The 18,597-nt window shown below is 39.2% G+C and overlaps 2 protein-coding genes and 1 long non-coding RNA gene across 3 annotated transcripts; 2 read left to right on the forward strand and 1 right to left on the reverse strand.

Annotated features, from left to right (window-relative positions):
- The first annotated feature begins 7,881 nt into the window (after positions 1–7,881).
- On the forward strand, positions 7,882–9,775 carry LOC149937222 (uncharacterized). Its single transcript, XM_090153758.1, has 4 exons — positions 7,882–8,433; positions 8,478–8,720; positions 8,762–8,917; positions 8,978–9,775. The coding sequence occupies exons 1-4, from the start codon at positions 7,882–7,884 to the stop codon at positions 9,773–9,775; spliced, it is 1,749 nt and encodes a 582-aa protein (XP_090009884.1).
- A 35-nt stretch (positions 9,776–9,810) lies between these two features.
- LOC149937223 (uncharacterized) lies at positions 9,811–10,533 on the forward strand. Its single transcript, XM_090153759.1, has one exon. It carries the CDS (start codon positions 9,811–9,813, stop codon positions 10,531–10,533), a length of 723 nt encoding a protein of 240 aa, XP_090009885.1.
- A 5,847-nt stretch (positions 10,534–16,380) lies between these two features.
- On the reverse strand, positions 16,381–18,260 carry LOC149937224 (uncharacterized). The gene is made up of 2 exons (XR_016472345.1): positions 18,132–18,260; positions 16,381–16,689 (listed from the first exon to the last, which is right to left on the reverse strand). It is a non-coding gene; the product is annotated as an uncharacterized LOC149937224 (long non-coding RNA).
- Between the last annotated feature and the right edge of the window lie 337 nt (positions 18,261–18,597).

Raw genomic sequence — 18,597 nt, forward strand, 5'->3', positions numbered from 1 at the left:
ATTGAAACGAAACAACCGAGATTAATTTGTTCAGAATATTATAAATTAAGTAGTTACAACAGTGAGTTAGACGAACTAGAACAACGCACAATTGAATTTAACCCTATTTACAGAATAATTTTATCAGTTAAATGTAATACGAAGCAAACTTTAATAAAAGAAATATCTACAGAGGGTATTTGTATTTTTATCGCTTAGGAAATAACAACACAGAAAACCTTCTTTAAACCACTTCACACGAAAAAATGATAATTAAAGCCAACAATACCGCCCAAAAGCTCAACACAATCAAAATACAACTAGCGGTATTAATTTCTCGAGATGACCCTCAAAGTTATATCTCCCCAATTCAGAGTTATTTACTAATAACGTAATCCCGGTTCAATCCCGCCCGGTATAAAATTTTAATTTGAATTAAAATAATTGAGACGAAACAACCGAGATTAATTTATTCAGAATATTATAAATTAAGTAGTTACAACAGTGAGTTAGACGTACTAAAACAATGCACAATTGACTTTAACCCTATTTACGGTACAAGTTTAGCAGTTAAATATAATACGAAGCCAATTTTAATAAAAGAAATATCTACAGAGGGTATTTGTATTTTTGTCGCTTACGAAATACTTGCCGCATAGTTAACGCTCATTTTATTTCAACGTTCGCCCGTAGATATCTGGTAGTGGACGACTCGTAGACTGTCGGAACCATCCTGTTGACGTTGGGACACATACCGCATGAAAAAGACCAAAACCGTCCAATTTCCAATATCATATAATGACTCGCACACCCAGGATATCAATGACTGCATTAGGAATCGTAGATATCCAAATATCCACACCAACAAAAAACTTATTAACAAGAAGCGAAAAACTTACCATTCACAAAGCACAGAAAGCCACTTGACTAAACGTATATCAATAAATGACCGTAGAGGGAATAGTTAGGGTTCTTTATAAATAAACACAAACGAACCCAATTGATGAACTGCATTAAACATCTTAATCAGCCGAGAAAACGTTTAAAATAAATTACGACCGAGTTGAAAACCAGACCAACTCGATATGTTGTTAATAAATGAATTATTAAGCTTGAAAACCAATACGCTAAACCTAATAGATAAGAATATACGACTGAAAAAACTAAGTAAATTACAAAAAACTAACGGGTTCTACCCTTTATCTTATCTGCTGACTGCGCTAAAACAAGATTTGACCATTAAATTTTTTGAAAATGCGACGTATACACTTTGAAGGTTCCGTCAAAAATTATCCTTTCCCAAACGTAAAGGTTCTCAAAACATTAATACACAAAAAATAAGTAAAAAGGTTCCTCCAAAAAATGAACCATTTTGCGGAAGAAGTAAATAATTTTAAAAGAATAAAAGATAAAACAAATATACAACCGCAAAAATAAAACGTCAAATAATAGAAGAAACAATCTTAAACTCCATTAATTAAAATAAAACGTCAAATAATAGAAGAAAAAAATCTTTAACTCCATTCATTAAAAAAACACTAAACAAAAGTACCAAATTGAAATAAAGCAACTTATTATATTAAACAAGATTAAGTCTTTATAATTTTTTCGTAAAAAAACCACATTTGGCCTTCACAATTTCATTCGTAAAAAAATTCAAGACTATTATGCTTACAATGAGTGTCTTATTTGCAGTATAGCTTGAAGTTATCGTTGGTTCTGTGGTAGAGCGCTCGACTGCCTAACTGAACGGCCCGGGTTCGAAACCTGGGTGACGCATTTGTTTTTAATCAAATGAGAAATCGCTAAATTAGAATTTCTTCGATGCAATAATTTAAATCTTTCACGAAATCTTGCTCTATTTCAATTAAACCAAAATTTCATGCTCTATTAAATACGCTTTCGATAAAGCTGAAGGTCTAATTTTCAATGAAACGTAATAAGTGGTAGAACGTCCGCCTGTCAAACAGGCGGTCTCGGGTTCGAAACCCGCCCGATGCGATCGCAAATTGATACTAAGACGAATACCGTGAGCAATTGGTGGAAACCCTGCCATTGGATGTTGAGAGGTAGCATTACACTCAGCACTCGGTCCGTCCCAAAAGTCAATAAGAAAGAGTTGGAGAGTTACCACCCGTACATACACACCACAAACGTCATAACAATAACACAACATTACCACCCTACACATAAACATTACAATAGCGAAATAGCCAAACCACTGAATTAAACCTGTCGTGACGGCGAGCGTTGGCGAAAAAAAAACCACCAAACCAACCCCGACTGCAAATTAATCCGTTAACGCTCACCGTCCCACGGTGGTTTTGCAAACACGTTTTTTCGACTTTGTTCCCTAATTACTAGCAACTGCGAACGCAGAGATCTCGAGAAACTGCGTACGCAGTGATTACACTTTGCACCGAAAATGCGAACGCGTTCGCAGGCCTGACAGACCCACAGACCCACAGACAGACACGGTCGTTGTATAACCCCTCCTAGGGGACTTTGTCCCCTCGGAGAGGTAATTAGGACAAGAGACGTAGCGAAGCTTTTTGGAATTCACCTTATGCACTCTAAGAAATTACCGTAAATTTCTCGGTGAAATTGATCATTAAAATTCAATGCTATATTATAATAAATAATACGGTAACAATGAGATTTATATTACTGCGTAAATAATGTAAATTTAACAGTAGTTTAAAAGTTTATTTAACGATGGCATGACAGTTCCTTTAACATGGAATCTGCATGCAGTAAAAATTATGGTTAAGACATGATTAATTTTACATTTTGGGCATACCCAATTTTACATTCACCGGTAAAATGTAATGAAGTCAAACCGTAAATTGTACATTTCTGAAACCAACATTTTCCAATCCAACTGTAAAATTAAAAGTATAGAAACATTTAATTTCCTATTTGTATAGCACAACATTTTCAATGAAACCGTTAATTTCACATTTTTAATTTGTTCAGCACAACGAGGTATCGTCTTTTAAAAAAAGAGGCGCTATCTTACGCAGCGCAAAGAGTCAAGATAAAATATTTTTTAACTGTCGTTTTTCATGTTAACTAAAAATATTCAATTTTTAATAGTACTATATAAGGTTAAGCTATCTAATTCATTCACTAGTCAACCATGTAACGATCATTTAAGTTTATTCCATTGTTAAAATAATTGTTTTATTTTTAAATTTTAATCAAGAGTCCCGTCATTCCGAAGTTCTTGAAATCACGCCCTCATTTTGGTCCATCGAGACGGATCGTAGCAGCAGTTGAAGTTACGCCTCAACTGACGAGTCCTGCTTCTTTCACATGTACGGAAGCCAAAGACAGCAGCTCATCTAGCCACCAATGGCAAATGCGCATTCTGTGGCGAAAAGCACGTGTCTTTCCAGTGCCCAGCGCTGATCGAAGCTTCAATCGACGAAAGGTGGGAGATGGTCAGAAGGCACTCGCTGTGCTTCAACTGTCTACGGTCTCAGGGGCGTAGGAACCGGGAGGGGCAGGGGGGGCAATGCCCCTCCCTAGAATTTTGCTGGGAGGGGCAACTAATGTTATTGCCCCCTCCAACCTTTGGTCAGTTGAAATCTTCAAAAGGCTCAAATTATCATTTTAAAAGCATATACAGTTTATAGAACCTCAACTGTGTTTAAATTTCAGTCTTTTCCCGCCAATTTACATAGTAGTAACAAGGACACATGCATTCGGAGAAGCTACACTCCATTAAAAATTAAAAACCATTCTCCAGACCCCTTTTCGTTTATCTTTGCCCCCTCCAACTTCTAGAACGTTCCTACGCCCCTGTACGGTCTCATCATCAGACGGGTGCCTGCAAGTCGGGTACATGCAGGCTTTGCAATTTCAAGCACCGAGCTAATCAAGAGCAGACGAAGGAGGACGTCGAGGTTAAGGTACATATCATGAAGGACGTAGCCCGAGAGGATCGTAGCTTGACCAAAACTGCTCAAGTACTGTTACCAATAGCAATCATCCAAGTCAAAGAAAGCTCTGGGGCTCGATTCTGAGATTATTGGTAAGGAAGTTAACGGGAGAAAATCCTCGTTAACTTTGAAAATTGTCGCTAGCGATAAAAAATGCAATTCTAAGGCTCTCGTTAGGAAAATTGTCGTCAGAAGAAACCTAAAATTGTCGTCAGAAGAAACCTAAAATAGTCGTCAGAAGAAACCTAAAATTGTCGTTAATTCTAACGACAAAAAAAAGTTGTAGTTAGAGCCACGGGCGACAATTTTATTAAAGATGGCGATATTTTTGAGACATGAAATTTGAGTTATAGCACTGGAAATTGAAAATAATCGTGATTTATAACTTCAAAAAGTAATACGATACCGAGCTCAAGCATTTGAATAAGATGAGTATAGATTGAAGCGTTTATTTACGGTAAAAAAACTCACGTATACTCATTGTGATGTGCTTGGTGAGAGTTTATCAGAAACCAATACACTGGCAATGCCAGTGAATATTATAAACTATTATTAACTTACTAGACTAATATATCTAAAAACACCATAGTCAAGTAAATTATAACAATAATAAATTATTTCCCTCGGGTGTAATAACAACAAACAGTTACTTTTACCATTTGATTATGTTTTTAAAAGCATCGGTTCCAATGAATTTTGGTGAAGTAAGATGAAAATATTTACCAAATACGCAACTATAGGAGCGTTGATTAACTCAAGTTATTCTTTTATTATTCACAATTAACACTTTTTCTTCTTCTTCTACGTCTAAAGCTTGGTTTACACTAGCGCACGTCATAACGTTTGTGTCAAAGCCGAGAAACGCGTCGTCGCGCGCGCTAGTGGTAACCAAGGCTTACAGCTTAAGCCTAACCTCTGTAGAATAAAACATTAAAACCGTCTGCTGCTATGAAAGATGAACGAAACAACTGATAAAACGACGCGTCACTATTGGCTCTAGCTAGAGCGAAAGCACGTGACTAAAAATTTCTGTCGTTAGCGTCTCTCTCATAACACTGCCGTAACGAGACACGTCTTAGAATACCAATTTCATTCCCGTTAAGAAATTGGGCCGCATTCTGCATGACCCCGCAAGTAAGAAGGGAAACGCCTACTTGCTTCGGCCCTACCATTCGACGAGAGCTCTCTGATTTCCCTCTTCTTTCCCCTCTTGCTTGGCCAATTGAAGGGCTGCTTTAGTGTGACGTATTTCTTGTTTAGAATTCCCAACTTCCGGTGATAATTTTCCGACATTTTTAATATCATTTGTAAAGTGAATTGCTGCAATGGGAGTTATTGCTGCTGTCGTGGGAATTGAAGCGATAGGCTTAGCGGAAGAAGTAGAAATTTATAACGAAGGTAGCATGGAATTGGGAATGTTGAGCTAAGCGCATTATTGGAGAAGCAGGTATTTAATATGTACGTTACAATCGTATAACAAAGGTTTTAATTGGCGTTATTTTTACAGAGAAGGCTCTTTTCAACGTGTTGTGTCTAGTAACCACGAAACTGGGCTACGTTCAGTAACGCTCATCAACACATGCGGCTTTCCGGTCCAAAATTATAAAATTGAAGAGCCAATGGTACAATACTCTTTGTAAATTATGATTACATTATTAATTTGGAAATACAAATATTTTTATTTGCAGATGCATACTACCGAATGAACTCTGCGCACATCAATAATACACATTCGCATGTATATTTTGGTGAAATATTTGCACGTTGGCTAAGTGTCCTAACCCACAAGGGCTGGGGCTTAAATATACGTCAATACGAATGATATTTACTGTTATGTTTTTTTAGTTGATGTTAGGGCTGATGTGTCGATGGAATGTAATTTTATCCTGCTGTCTCTTGCATAATTTTCCGAACTTTGAAAAATTTCCCCCGTCCTGTTACAATTGGCAAGAATATTTTTCAGTCAAGAGCACTAAACTCAGTTAATTCATTAGCATTATACTTAAAGGTAATATTTATTTTATCACAATTGCTTTTACTTAAAAAAAATTTCCCTACTCCAGAAGCTTCATTTATCTTCCGAATGTCTCACTCTCTCTGGATGCAGTCAGATTGAAAAGGCTCAATGTAACAATTAACAATTATCTCCTCGCATCATTACCACTCTTTATATATTGCAGATTTTTCACAGAAAGCCCCTATTCAGATGTAAATACTACCAGGTACTCCTCCGTACGACAATTATGCAATAATATGTACAAGTGTTTTCTTTTAAGTGGTTCATTTTTAAGTATGTCTGGATATTATCCGCCACCAATATTGTTATTTCTTGCATCAGTTTTTAGGTTGTTCCACTGTTGTAAAATCAGATGAGGAAATTTTGGAAATTCTGCTTATAGTTATATCGAGCACTGCTTTTATGCCGCTGAAGCTCTGCACATTTGGGTTCCTTAAGATCGGGAATAGAGGCTTCCACTTCCTCCGCAGTATATGAAGGGTCTTCATCACCCATTTTTAAACAATTGCTTAGTGCTTACGAAAATATTTCACAAAACCGAACTGAGTCAAATATTTATTTCACAAATTTCTACACATTTTCCAAACAATACTAAAAATCTCTATTTATTTTTGTGATTGGGAGAAAAGCCTGTAGGGATGGCGAATGGGTGAGCAGTTATTTCCATAAGTGGATTTAAGAGCCATCCCTATTTGAATACAGCCAATTATAGCAACATAAATAGTGTAATTATCACCACATTTGGCTGTTGGAAAAGAGCTCCAGCCACTTAGTAACTTCTGATAATACAATCACTAGTTCGCTACTCCTACAGGTTCCTATTTCAATATGGCTTATAGGTGCATAATTTTATATGGCGTACAGGTTCATTATTCTTGCTAGAATATAATTCCATAAAGTAAACGAACTAAAGAATATTCGTCACTTGATGGTAACTTCACGAAGCTCTTCTTCCGTTTTTCCCGCGCAACTGAGTGGTCAAAGTTGGCTGTAGTTTTATACAAATTTTATTCAATAAATTGTACACTAAAGCTGAATATGTAATAAAAATATTGTAAAATAATTATTTTATTCTGTTTTAATTTCAAACAAGATTACCATGGAAGCAGAAATGCATGTATTTCTGATGAAAGGCTATTTTTAATTATTGTTATTATTCTAAAAGATGTTTTTCTAAAGTTAATGAAATTTAAAATAGATGACATTGTTTTAGGGCTATTACTTTTTGGTTTGTAAGAAGATGGCATTACAATAGTTTGGAATAAAAAATGAAAAATAGATGGCATTGCAAATTTTCTTCCCTAAATAACACTATATGACACTGTACGCTTAATTTTGGAGTAGGGGGCGTTTTAACGTTAATTCCGGAACAGGGGTCATCAAGAGTCATGTCACACTAGTTACGTCGCTGCAGCCCTTCAATTGGCCAAGCAAGAGGGGAAGAAGAGAGAAATCAGTGACCTCTAGTCGAATGGTAGGGCCGAAGCAAGTAGGCGTTTCCCTTCTTACTTGCGGGGTCATGCAGAATACGGCCGATTGTCGCTTACAGATTGTCGTTTCGGCTATCGCCAGAATTTTTGTCGCTAGCGTAACGATAGCCTCAGAATCGAGCCCCAGGGCAGTTTCGGCCGCTGCGGGCGTTGCTGGATTCGGCCTCACAATCCACCTTCATTACCGAGCGAGGCGTCCGTCAGTTACAGCTGAAGCGTACACGGTATAGCGTCACCATAGGCGGTATCGGAGCTACCGGTATCGGAACTACAAGAGGCAGCGTGCGGCTGGAAGTCAGAACCGGTAAGGACACCATCTTGTCTGTAGAAGCTCTAATACTCGGCGCAGTCATTGGCGACCTACCAAACTACTCATTCAAAGCGAAGCCGTGGCCTCATATGAAGGGGCTTCAGCTAGCCGACCCCACATTTCACATATCGAGCCCAGTGGATGTCCTACTGGGAGCTGACGTTTACTTCGACGTGGTCAAGAGTGCGGACCGCCGTGCCAGATTGGGTCGGCGCAACACCTGAAGCAGTCCAAGCCCACGTCTGTAAATTGGACGAGCAAGTAGCAAAGTTTTGGGCGTTGCAGGAACTAAATACCAGAAGAACGCTGACCACAGAAGAGAATCAGTGCGAGCAGGTGTTCGCAGAAACGCACGCAAGACAAGAGTCTGGAAGGTTCATGGTGCGGCTACCCTTTAAGAGTGATCCCGTTCAACTGGGCGACTCCAAGAAAGCAGCAACTAGGCGTTTCCGGTACATGGAGAAACGGATGCGGTCGAATCCAGATCTTAAACAACAATACTGCGCATTCATGACCGAGTACGTCGAGCTGGGGCACATGGAGCGTATTCCACATGATCAAGAGTCAAAGATGTCGTACTACCTGCCGCATCATGCCGTCATAAAAGAATCCAGCTCTACCACTAAGCTGCGAGTTGTCTTTGATGCGTCAGCAAAGACGTCTGTTGGAGTATCCCTAAATGATGTGCTCATGGTCGGACCGAAGTTGCAAGATGATCTTACCAACCTATTAATCAGATTCCACGAATGTCCAATAGTGATGACGGTGGACATCGCAAAAATGTACGGGCAGATCTAGATCCACCCCGAAAACGCCGACTGGCAAAGGATAATTTGGAGACAGGAACCTTCGGAGCCGTTAGCGGAGTACCGGCTCCTCACAGTCACATACGGTACTTCAGCCGCTCCTTACTTGGCAACCAAAGTACTACAGCAGCTGGCAGAAGACGAACAACAAAAATCGCCATTAGCAGCTACCGTGTTAGCAAAGGATTTCTACATGGACGACTTGATGACTGAAGTTACAGAAAGAGTTACTGACGGTGACTGAAGTTACAGAAAGAGTTACTGACGGTGACTGCGGGAGCTGGGTTCGAACTGAGGAAAAGGGTCTCGAACGCGCCGGAGTTAGTGGAGACTTTGGAGCCAGAGCTACGGGAAACTCCGAAGAAGCTACAGTTTGACAGCGACGACACAGTAAAGACCCTGGGATTGCATTGGTCACCTGCTCAAGACAGTTTCACGTTCTCCGTCACGTCACAACCAAGCCGAGAACGTATTACGTAGCGAACGATCCTATCGGATACCGCTTGGACCTTCAATCCTCTGGGCCTACTGGCGCCGCTCACTGTCGTCCCGAAAATGTTTCTACAGGAGTTCTGGCAACTCAGAATGGACTGAGACCAGGACATCTCGGGAGCAGATGGCAAGCATTCCGAGGCAACCTGCAAAAGATCAAGCAGATTTCCTTACCTCGACACACTGGACAAGCTTCCGCACAAGAGTCCAGCTTGCACGGCTTCTGTGGTGCCTCTGAGAAGGCATTTGCGGCGGCGGTGTACCTGAAGACAAGGTCTTCCTCAGGAGAGGTACACGTGCAGCTGATAGTGGCCAAGACGAGAGTCGCCCCATTGCGTTCAACGACCCTACCAAAGCTGGAGCTTTGCGGAGCCGTGCTGTTGGCGAGGCTTATCCACCTCGTTAAAGAGTCCCTGAAGAAGAAGCATCAAGAGATCCATTGCTGGTCGGACTCTACCATCGTGCTGGCGTGGAATAAGTCATCACCCTTGCGCTGGAAGACGTTCATGGCGAACAGGGTGACTGAAGTCCAAAACACTCTACCATCAGCCAATTGGCATCACGACGCAGGAAAAATCAATCCAGCCGATTGCGCTTCCAGAGGAGTAACGGCCGAGGAACTACATAACCATGGCCTTTGGTGGCAAAGGCCACAGTGGCTCCAAACCAATGACACACCAGCGAGTCCTGTACTACCGCCAGAACCATCACATAGAAGAGAAACGGCTAGAAGATAAACAAACGTACGACCACGACCGCAGCGACTGCTCAAATGACCGACCCGCTCATGTTGAAATACTCAACGCTGCATATGCTGATCCAGGTCACCGCTTATGCACAACGTTTCATTCATAACTCAAGGATTGCTAAAGAACGCAAGGAGACCAGAAGCAGCGGCCCTCTCACCGTCGAAGAACGAACCAAGGCAATGTCTCATTGGATCCACGTCGTCCAGCAGCAAACTTTTCCGCAAGAATACGATGCATTACGACGGAGGAGAACCCTGCCGGCAAACTCCATGCTACGGTCTCAATACCCGTTCCTAGACCAACAAGGCATCATTAGAGTGGGCGGTCACCTCCAACATTCCACACTCCCTCACGATCAAATCCATCCAGCCTTGTTGCCACGGAAAAGTCAGCTAACCGACTTGGTAATCCGACATGAACACCTTAAGCATCTGCATGGAGGTCCCCAACTATTGGCGACTGTCCTCCAAAGACGTTACTGGATGGTCGGCCAGTGGGATTCAATACGCTACCATGTCAAACGATACGTGAAATGCGTTCGGCAACAAGCTACCATGGCAAACCAATTGATGAGAGCCCTACCAGAAAGGAGAGTCCGACCAGCGCGAGCCTTCCTAAACTGTGGGGTCGATTACCCCGGGCCGTTTACGATGCGAGTCCTGAAAGGCCGAGGTCAACGCACCTTCAAGGGATATGTAGCTGTTTTCGCAACTTTACCACCAGAGCGCTCCATCTCGAAGTCGTAAGCGAAATGACGACCGAGGCGTTCCTGGCAGCACTTAAAAGATTCATGGCCCGACGAGGTAAGAGTGCCAATATATATAGTGATTGCGGTACAAACTGCGTCGGTGCCAACCGAGAACTGAAGTAATTCACGAAATTCCTCGCGATGACGTCCACAGCTGCTACGATATCAAAATGGTCCACGGAAGAAGGGTTACAATGGCATTTTAACCCCCCAGGAGTCCCGCAATTCGGAGGGCTATGGGAAGCCGGCATCAAATATATCAAACACCATTTGAAGCGAGTCATGGGGTCCATCACTCTCAACTTTGAGGAGTTTCAGACGCTGCTGTGTCAGGTGGAAGCATGCTTGAACTCACGCCGTTTGACAGCGATGAGCTCTGATCCCAACGACCTAGCGGCACTCACCACAGGACATTTCTGGATCGGAGGTTCGATCACGGCTATACCGGAACCGGACTTCACACATAAGCCGCAGCATCGCCTGAAACGCTGGCAGCTAAGTCAAAAACTGCTACAACACTTCTGGAAACGTTGGCGTGGAGAATACCTGTCCAGACTACAACAACGGCCCAATCGGTTGCACAGAGACGTAACTTTCAGGTCGGGGACCTCGTTTTGGTAAAAGGCGAGAATACGCCACCAACTAAATGGAAGATCAAGGTTCACATCGGAGAAGATAACCTTGTGCGAGTCACCACCGTCAAAACAGCGGACAAGGAGCTCAAGCGGCCTGCAGTTAAGTTGTGCCACTTACCATTGGACGATTGAAAAGTCTACTTTCCAAGGTGCCCGGAATGTTCAGCTCAGCGAGGTATCGTCTTTTTACAAAAGAGGCGCTATCTTATCGCAGCGCAACGAGTCAAGATAAACTATTTTTTTAACTGTCGTTTTTTATGTTAACTAAAAATATTCAATTTTTAATAGTACTATATAAGGTTAATCTATCTAATTCATTCACCAGTCAACCATGTAACGATCATTCAAGTTAATTTCATTGTTAAAATAAATGTTTTATTTTTAAATCGGAATCAAGAGTCCCATCATTCCGAAGTTCTTGAAATCACGCCTTCATAATTCTTTCAATTTCCAATCAATCAGTATATTTCACATTTAAAACGCATTCAATTTCCAATCAAGCCGTAGATTTCACTTTCATAATGCATTCAATTTCCAATCAAACCATAAATTTCACATTTATACTGCATTCAATTTCAAATCAAACCGCTTAAATAAAAACTATGAATTTGGTTTATACGAAACAATTTTCACTCAAATGGCAGTTGCGGATTAGTTTCCACCTTGGCCCATATGGTTTGGATTATTACTTTCCTTACCTTGATAAGTCAGCGTTTCGAGTCAGTAAGCTCTGTACAAGATCTGGACCCTCGCCAAGCTTCTTATTTACGGTAAAGTAGAAAGTTTTGTAGAACGTGGGATTTACTGTAGTTTCAATTGTTTTACATGATTAAATCAATTGTAATAATACTTCTCTGTTACCTTATCCCCTAAATTGCTTAGTATTTAATTTCTTAATATTACATTTATACAAAATTGGAGCCCAGACTGTTTGCGGAAGCAAATAGCCACAGTCGCAAAAAAAGTTTAGTCTGAAAATAAAATAATTGTTTTATTTTTCACAGTGGGTCTTGTAATAATTTCCGGATCTCTACTTTTAACAATCTTCCCTTTGAATCTCCAATCTTTCATTTAATAGATTATCTTCTTATTAAAAAAAACATATCTACCTTAGTTCCTAGGACCTCAAAAAGTTCAATTAGAGAAGGAAAGATAGCGGTTTTGTTTTAGTCGCTTGTCCGGCTGGATCAAAAAAAATTCGATTTGTGCCGCATCTGGTTCAGTTGGTCGGTTACAATAACCTAGCAATAACCAAGGAGGATAGGAAGGGAGGCGAAGTAGGAGGGATGAACGCGCCAGTATTCTTGTAAGAAGTTTAGCGCGCGCTCGGCGGGAAAATTTCGGAAAAATGGCGGCAACACGTAGCGTAGCGGCCACAATCTTGCCGCCATTTTTCCGAAAATTTCCCGCCGAGTTAGAAACTTAAAAAAAATTATATAAAGAAATATAACCTCCCGGGGGGGGGGGGGGATTCTTAAGTAACTGGGACAACGTGAAATTAAGTAACTGCTCATGGTGTTTTGTTTTTAACATTTGCGCCAATTTATGTAAAATAAAGTGTTGAACGTGATGCAACTTTGTTTGGCGGAAATGTATATTTAATTTATAAACATTAAAAACTAATTAGGGCTTAGCACTACAAAATGGCCATCCCAGCCCCAATATTATATTACACCGTTGGGCCATCTAAAATCGTTCTTAGTGACATAGTAACTAGTTAAATAGTACCCATTGACCACGTGACCCCGCCTACATATTTATATATACTTCCGTCGGCAGCGGATATTCAACGGTTGTATACTATTGGACCGAATCCCGTTTGACCGAATCCCATTGAACCGAAAAGTATTTTCGTTTATAGCCCAACATGGCGGGATTCAGTTGAATGGGAAATTTAAATCTGGTTCGTTTTCACTTCGGGTAGGTTAGTTCAGGTTGGGTTAGGTTAGGTTGGGTTGGGTTAGGTTAGGTTAGGTTAGGTTAGGTTAGGCTGGGTTAGGTTAGATATGGTAGGCAGCTATTTCACGTCGGGTCTTATCAAGGTTATTTTCCAAAACTAAACCCGGAAAATATCAAAATTCAAGGGATAAGGTCTAAAAATACACGTCGGTACGAAATAATAAATATTTAAGACATAGTTTAGTCCAAATTAGAATATCGTCACGTAACCTACGATATATAAATATGTATCACTAACGGTATATTGAATGAAAACCGCGCAAAACGCGGTTTTCGGTCGATTGGAATTCGGTTGAATGGTACATTCGGACGAATGGGATTTCGGTCCAATGGTCTACAATCATATTCAACGCTACCCGTTAGCCTTACAATACTGAAACTTATTTTATTTTCAATAATATTATTTTTCATTTCCACCATGCTATCCACCACAATTATTTTTTATATATATTATTGAACCAATATATTATAGGGAGCTTTATTGCATTTGGCAAAATAAATATATATTCAGCCGTTGTACTGTCTAGCAAATAAAACACATCAGCTCTACGTTACTTCATTTTCCGTTGTCCCGGTTAATAAAGAAAGGCCACTGGCGTTGTAAAGATGTCAAAGAGACAATTATAAGAACAAAGTTTATTCGGACGGCACTCGGGAATTGTCAAAACGGAATATCTAATTTAGGCGCTAAAATGAATAACCCGTTTTTCTAATAAAAGGTTTAAATTAAAATTACTAACCACCACTTTCTTTCCACTCCGGTTCAAAAGTTCACATTAATTTAGGATGGCTATAGTTCTTAACAAAGTTAAAATTTATTTTAAAATAAAGATTACAATAATTACCTAAATTTTCAATATCCAGACTACGAAGAGTCCATAGTAAAGTACCTACTCCAATTCCCCAACGTGGTGTGCTAACAGTGCAAATAGGCTTAGTTCCGGAAATATAAATATTTATCAGGCTTTTTTTACAAACAGCGTTTGCCAGGTTACAATGCTAGAGTGGCAGTGCTGTTCAAGCTCGATTTACAAACTTTCAGTCTTGTTCAAAATGCATTTAAGGAGTAGGGAACGAACTTTTTGTATTTTAGAGAGCCCTGCACGTGTCAGCTGTAGCAGAACATATATTAAATACTGTTTAGCACAATCCTAAATGGACAAACTAAAATTAAAACTACCCAAAATGACCGTGCTCTTATAGATTTCTAACTTGTTAATTTTTTTTGTTATCAAATATATCATTGTCCTTAAAATACGGATTCTATTGAGCTTCGTAAAGACTAAAGGTTGTTCGCAAATAACTTAAATTAATCTTAACCTAGAAAATCAATGTTAACATTCGGTAAAAAATTTTACTTAAAAACGAGAAATAAATTTCTACCACAAATAGTTGGAGGTCACCTAGTAATTTTAAAAGCTGTAACTCGAAAAGCTGAGGAAAAAAGTGATTTAGAACAGTGGTTCCTCGAAATGTGCCAAATGGAACCCGAGGGTCCCTCGAGGTGTTTACAGGGCTCCGCAGATTTTCTACTAAAATTCCGCGAATTGTCGTTCAGATAGAAAAGGGTTCTAATACTATTTTTGAGCAAATTTAAATTTCGGAATTTTGTTTTAAATTTTTTTTTTCAGCCCAAACCCGCCAAATCTTGGCTATATTTGGGCTATATTAAAGAAATTGTTTTATCATAGATAAAAGTCAATGTTTTCCGAACTTACAGAGACCGTAACGATTTATCACAGTAATTACATTATATTACTTACTGTCTACCCATAGTGTAAAGATCTACGAAATTAGCTCGCAGCGTTTGGAGTTAAAGCCAGTCAAAGACGGCTGTTTTTTGTGCATTTTGAGATGATTTTCGTTTCGTATCTTTATTTATATGCGAAACATCGCCATCGAAAAATTACTACGTTATATGTATAGCTTAATCTATCCAATGTAAAAGTCTAAATTGTTCAAATAGGAAGCTAACCTGGCCGCTATAGGTCGCATGGAAAAAATATTTATATTTGACAAATCCAGGTATTCTGAATAAACGTAATATATACAAATATTTATTGTATGCACTCTCTGGAATATTTGTTGTAGAAAATAATAATTCCTTTTTAAGTAAAAAAGTTACCGAATGTTAACATTGATTTTACTAGGTTAAGATAAGTTTAAGTTATTTACGAACAGCCTTTAGTCTTTAGGAAGTTCAAAAGAATGCGTATTGTAAGTACAATGATATGTTTGAAAACCCAAATAATGCCTCTTTTCGAGTTCATAGCACGTCACCATTCCACAACTTACCAACCGAAAGGGTTATTAATATAGAGGGTAATATAACTTAATGAGAAAAGTCTTCAATTCCATCACGATAGTGTGAAATGTTCTACAAAAGTAAAATGTAATATTATAATTAGGGGAAAGATCCTAGCCTTTTAAGTCGTTCCTAAATATGAAGAGAACAGACTAAACTGTTTTTATATTTGAAAATACAATTTAAAATAATATTTAACGAGGTTTTGCTTTACTAGATAAATGCTGGAGATATAACATTTTATTAGCCACTTGAAACAAAAAATAATTGATAGATGTGGATATTAACAGGTTGTTTTAATAAAATAATAAAACGCATACCAACAAAACATGAAATTATATGTAATTTAACATATTTTACAAACACATGAACAGACTGCAAAACCGTTTCTCGTATACGAGAAATCTGTTGCTGGAGTGTTTTTTGGGGGCAAATAGCCTACTGAATCAGCCGTAACTATCATTGATATCAGAGCTTAAATATTAAATCCAGTCCAAGAGCTTAGCTTTCGATCTAGCGAATTCGAGTCCCTCGCGATAACCAAAAATAAATCTCGATAGAAAGCTTGATTAGCTGCGACTATTGTGCGCTCAGAATGACCATCAGGACTATAGAAGGAGGGTCTTTTCTTTTAGAAACTACCTAAGCTTGAAGAGGCTTATCGTAGAATGCAATGATACGTTTCTACTTTTTCTTACATTATTTATGATTTCGTCGCGACCGGCCGCAACTTTTTAGCTCCGTGTTTTTAACGCCAAGGAAATTTTGCAGTGACCAAACATTTTATTTTCCACTAGTTAAGTGCACCATAAAAAACGAATGCGTTGTAGATACTTGCACCATGGTGGGTAATAAAAATTTGCGAACGAGGCAAGAGACATGTACGGTATGGAAAAAAAGGAATTCTTTCAAGTCAAGCCAAAATATCATGTCAAATTGTCAACTATGCTCAAAAACGTTTCACGCATCATGTGTCGGTGCCGATTCCCAAGACGAAATTGACCTGATCTACGACGCCAAAAAAGTAAACACTAATGTGTCATTGACGGCGCAACTCAAACCGTGGATGCCCAAGGCGTCCACACGGCTACCACAGTTGCAAACGTGCGGGACCCAAATTTCAGCACACAACCGAAGGCCGACCGCGATCTGGAAGGAGTCGTCGTCTAAGAGCGTGCCCAAGGACGGCGAAGGAAGGGCGTTTTGCCAACACCAAGAGTCCGCAGAGCTGACCGAGAGTAGCCGAGCTTTGTCCCTGTCGGTGAAATAAAACAACTATTCAACTCGGTACTAAAAAATCAAATATTATAAAAGCAGTAGTAAAACCCCCGAATGAGCAGCGTAAGAAAGCGATTTTTTGTTCGAGACTCCCAGATGATCTATCAGAAATACCACTCAAAGAATATCTAGAACAGGACTCTGAACTTAAGACTGTCACGTGTATCCGCCTAAAAATCCGTAAATGAGTTTACTATTCTTCGTTTTATGAAAATGAATATCTAGGCGATCCAAACCATTTTCCTGATAATACAATAGTTACTGCATTTAGAGGGCAGTTATACGATTATCAAAGTTTTACAAAAAATAAAGCTCACTTGTAGGGGAAGAAAATTTGGGAGGAGAAACGATAGAAAATGAAAATGGACAAGAAAATTAAAATGTACTATCAAAACACTAGGGGTCTGCGTAGCAAAGCGGACGTATTTTTATCAAATAATTTTACCTCAAACCTTGATTTTTATTGTATAACCGAGACATGGCTTAATAATACGCTCTGATTACTTTTCTCCTAATTATAACGTCTATCGCACTGACCGTAAAACTCGCACAAGTCGTACCTGAGCTGGCGGATCCCTAATTGCAGTAAAGGATATTTACAGAGTAATTCGACGTACAGACTTGGAATCCCAATTCGAAGCTGTTTGGATTGAAGTCCGTCTAAATAACAAATAATTTTTTTATAAGGATGTATTTACATTCCACCCGATAGATCAATCTTAACATATGAGAAGCTGAATGATGTACTAAAAAACCGCCTGCAAAAGTTTACGGGAGATATAATTATTCTTGGTGATCTTAATCTGCCAGGTGTAAACTGGGACATTTGGAGTCTAGATTGTTGCGGATATTTTATGAAGAAAAAAACCGAATCTCTACTGGAGGCTATCCATACAAATAATGTACAGTAAATAAATTCAAAAAATATTTAGAAGGGTAACATACTCGACGTTTGCTACGTCAATTATAGAAAATGCACGATAGACTATTCGAAAACCACCTCTTTGTTACCTCTTGACAAATACCATCCTATTGTTACCATAAATTACTCAAAAGAAAGCAATTGTGACCTAGTTTGAGACGTATCTAAAGGGTTACAATACAAGAAAGGCGATTATGACCTTTTATACAGAACAATAAACGAAACGGACTGGTCACACATATTACATTCTGACGATTTAGATTTTTGCGTAAACCTTTGGGCAACAACCATCAATAATAATTGTAACACGACTTATGATATTGAGCTTGTGCTACCACTTGGTCTCGTGAGGTTATCGTGAAAAGCTTTTCATCGCATTGCTTTCTCACCGTTTTCTGAGCGTTTGGTCCGCTCTTAAGTCTACAGACTTTATTAGTGGTTCTCGAATGTTAGTCGCTTTAATATACTAAGAAGTGTTTTCAGCAAAAAATGCAAACCTTCTCATTAACTCGAGAGTGTGTCGGATCGTCAACTTCCGCCGTAGGATGGATCTTGATTTCGCTTTTCAATTTTGGCCTAAGACTTTTTAGAAGTAAACTTGTTCCTGCAATTGCGATGGTAGTAGATTTCGCTAAATAGCTTTGTATCGTCATAAGCTAAGCGAAGAAGAGGTGAAAAGTTCCTAATCTTAGCCACATAACAAAGAGAATTCCATGACCGTTTGTCTTGAGGGTGGGTAACCTACTGTAATGGCTATTCTATACAGCAAAGTACGAGGGTTTTTCTACGCTTTCCACTTTCTTGTTACTCACTCTTCGACATTGTTCAAGTCAGCTTTTATAACTTGTTATAATATGTTTATTTCACAAACAAGAGATTTACTAAAATCATCACTCGAACCTTTATCAATGAGAAAATTTAGGTGGCGCTGTTAAGTACTGAGGACGTAAAAATTCGTTTCTT

Source organism: Leiobunum rupestre, chromosome 7 (genome assembly GCF_980474605.1).
Source record: "Leiobunum rupestre chromosome 7, qqLeiRupe1.1.hap1, whole genome shotgun sequence".
Taxonomy (NCBI): Eukaryota; Metazoa; Arthropoda; class Arachnida; order Opiliones; family Sclerosomatidae; genus Leiobunum; species Leiobunum rupestre.

What these genes read in the sequence shown, in the direction of transcription:
- LOC149937222 (XM_090153758.1), top strand. Translation starts at nt 7,882, where the DNA reads ATGTCCTACTGGGAGCTGACGTTTACTTCGACGTGGTCAAGAGTGCGG. An exon ending in TCGCCATTAGCAGCTACCGT is followed by an intron (nt 8,721 to 8,761) that starts GTTAGCAAAGGA and finishes TGATGACTGAAG; the next exon opens with TTACAGAAAGAGTTACTGAC. An exon ending in GAAACTCCGAAGAAGCTACA is followed by an intron (nt 8,918 to 8,977) that starts GTTTGACAGCGA and finishes TGCTCAAGACAG; the next exon opens with TTTCACGTTCTCCGTCACGT.
- LOC149937223 (XM_090153759.1), top strand. Translation starts at nt 9,811, where the DNA reads ATGACCGACCCGCTCATGTTGAAATACTCAACGCTGCATATGCTGATC.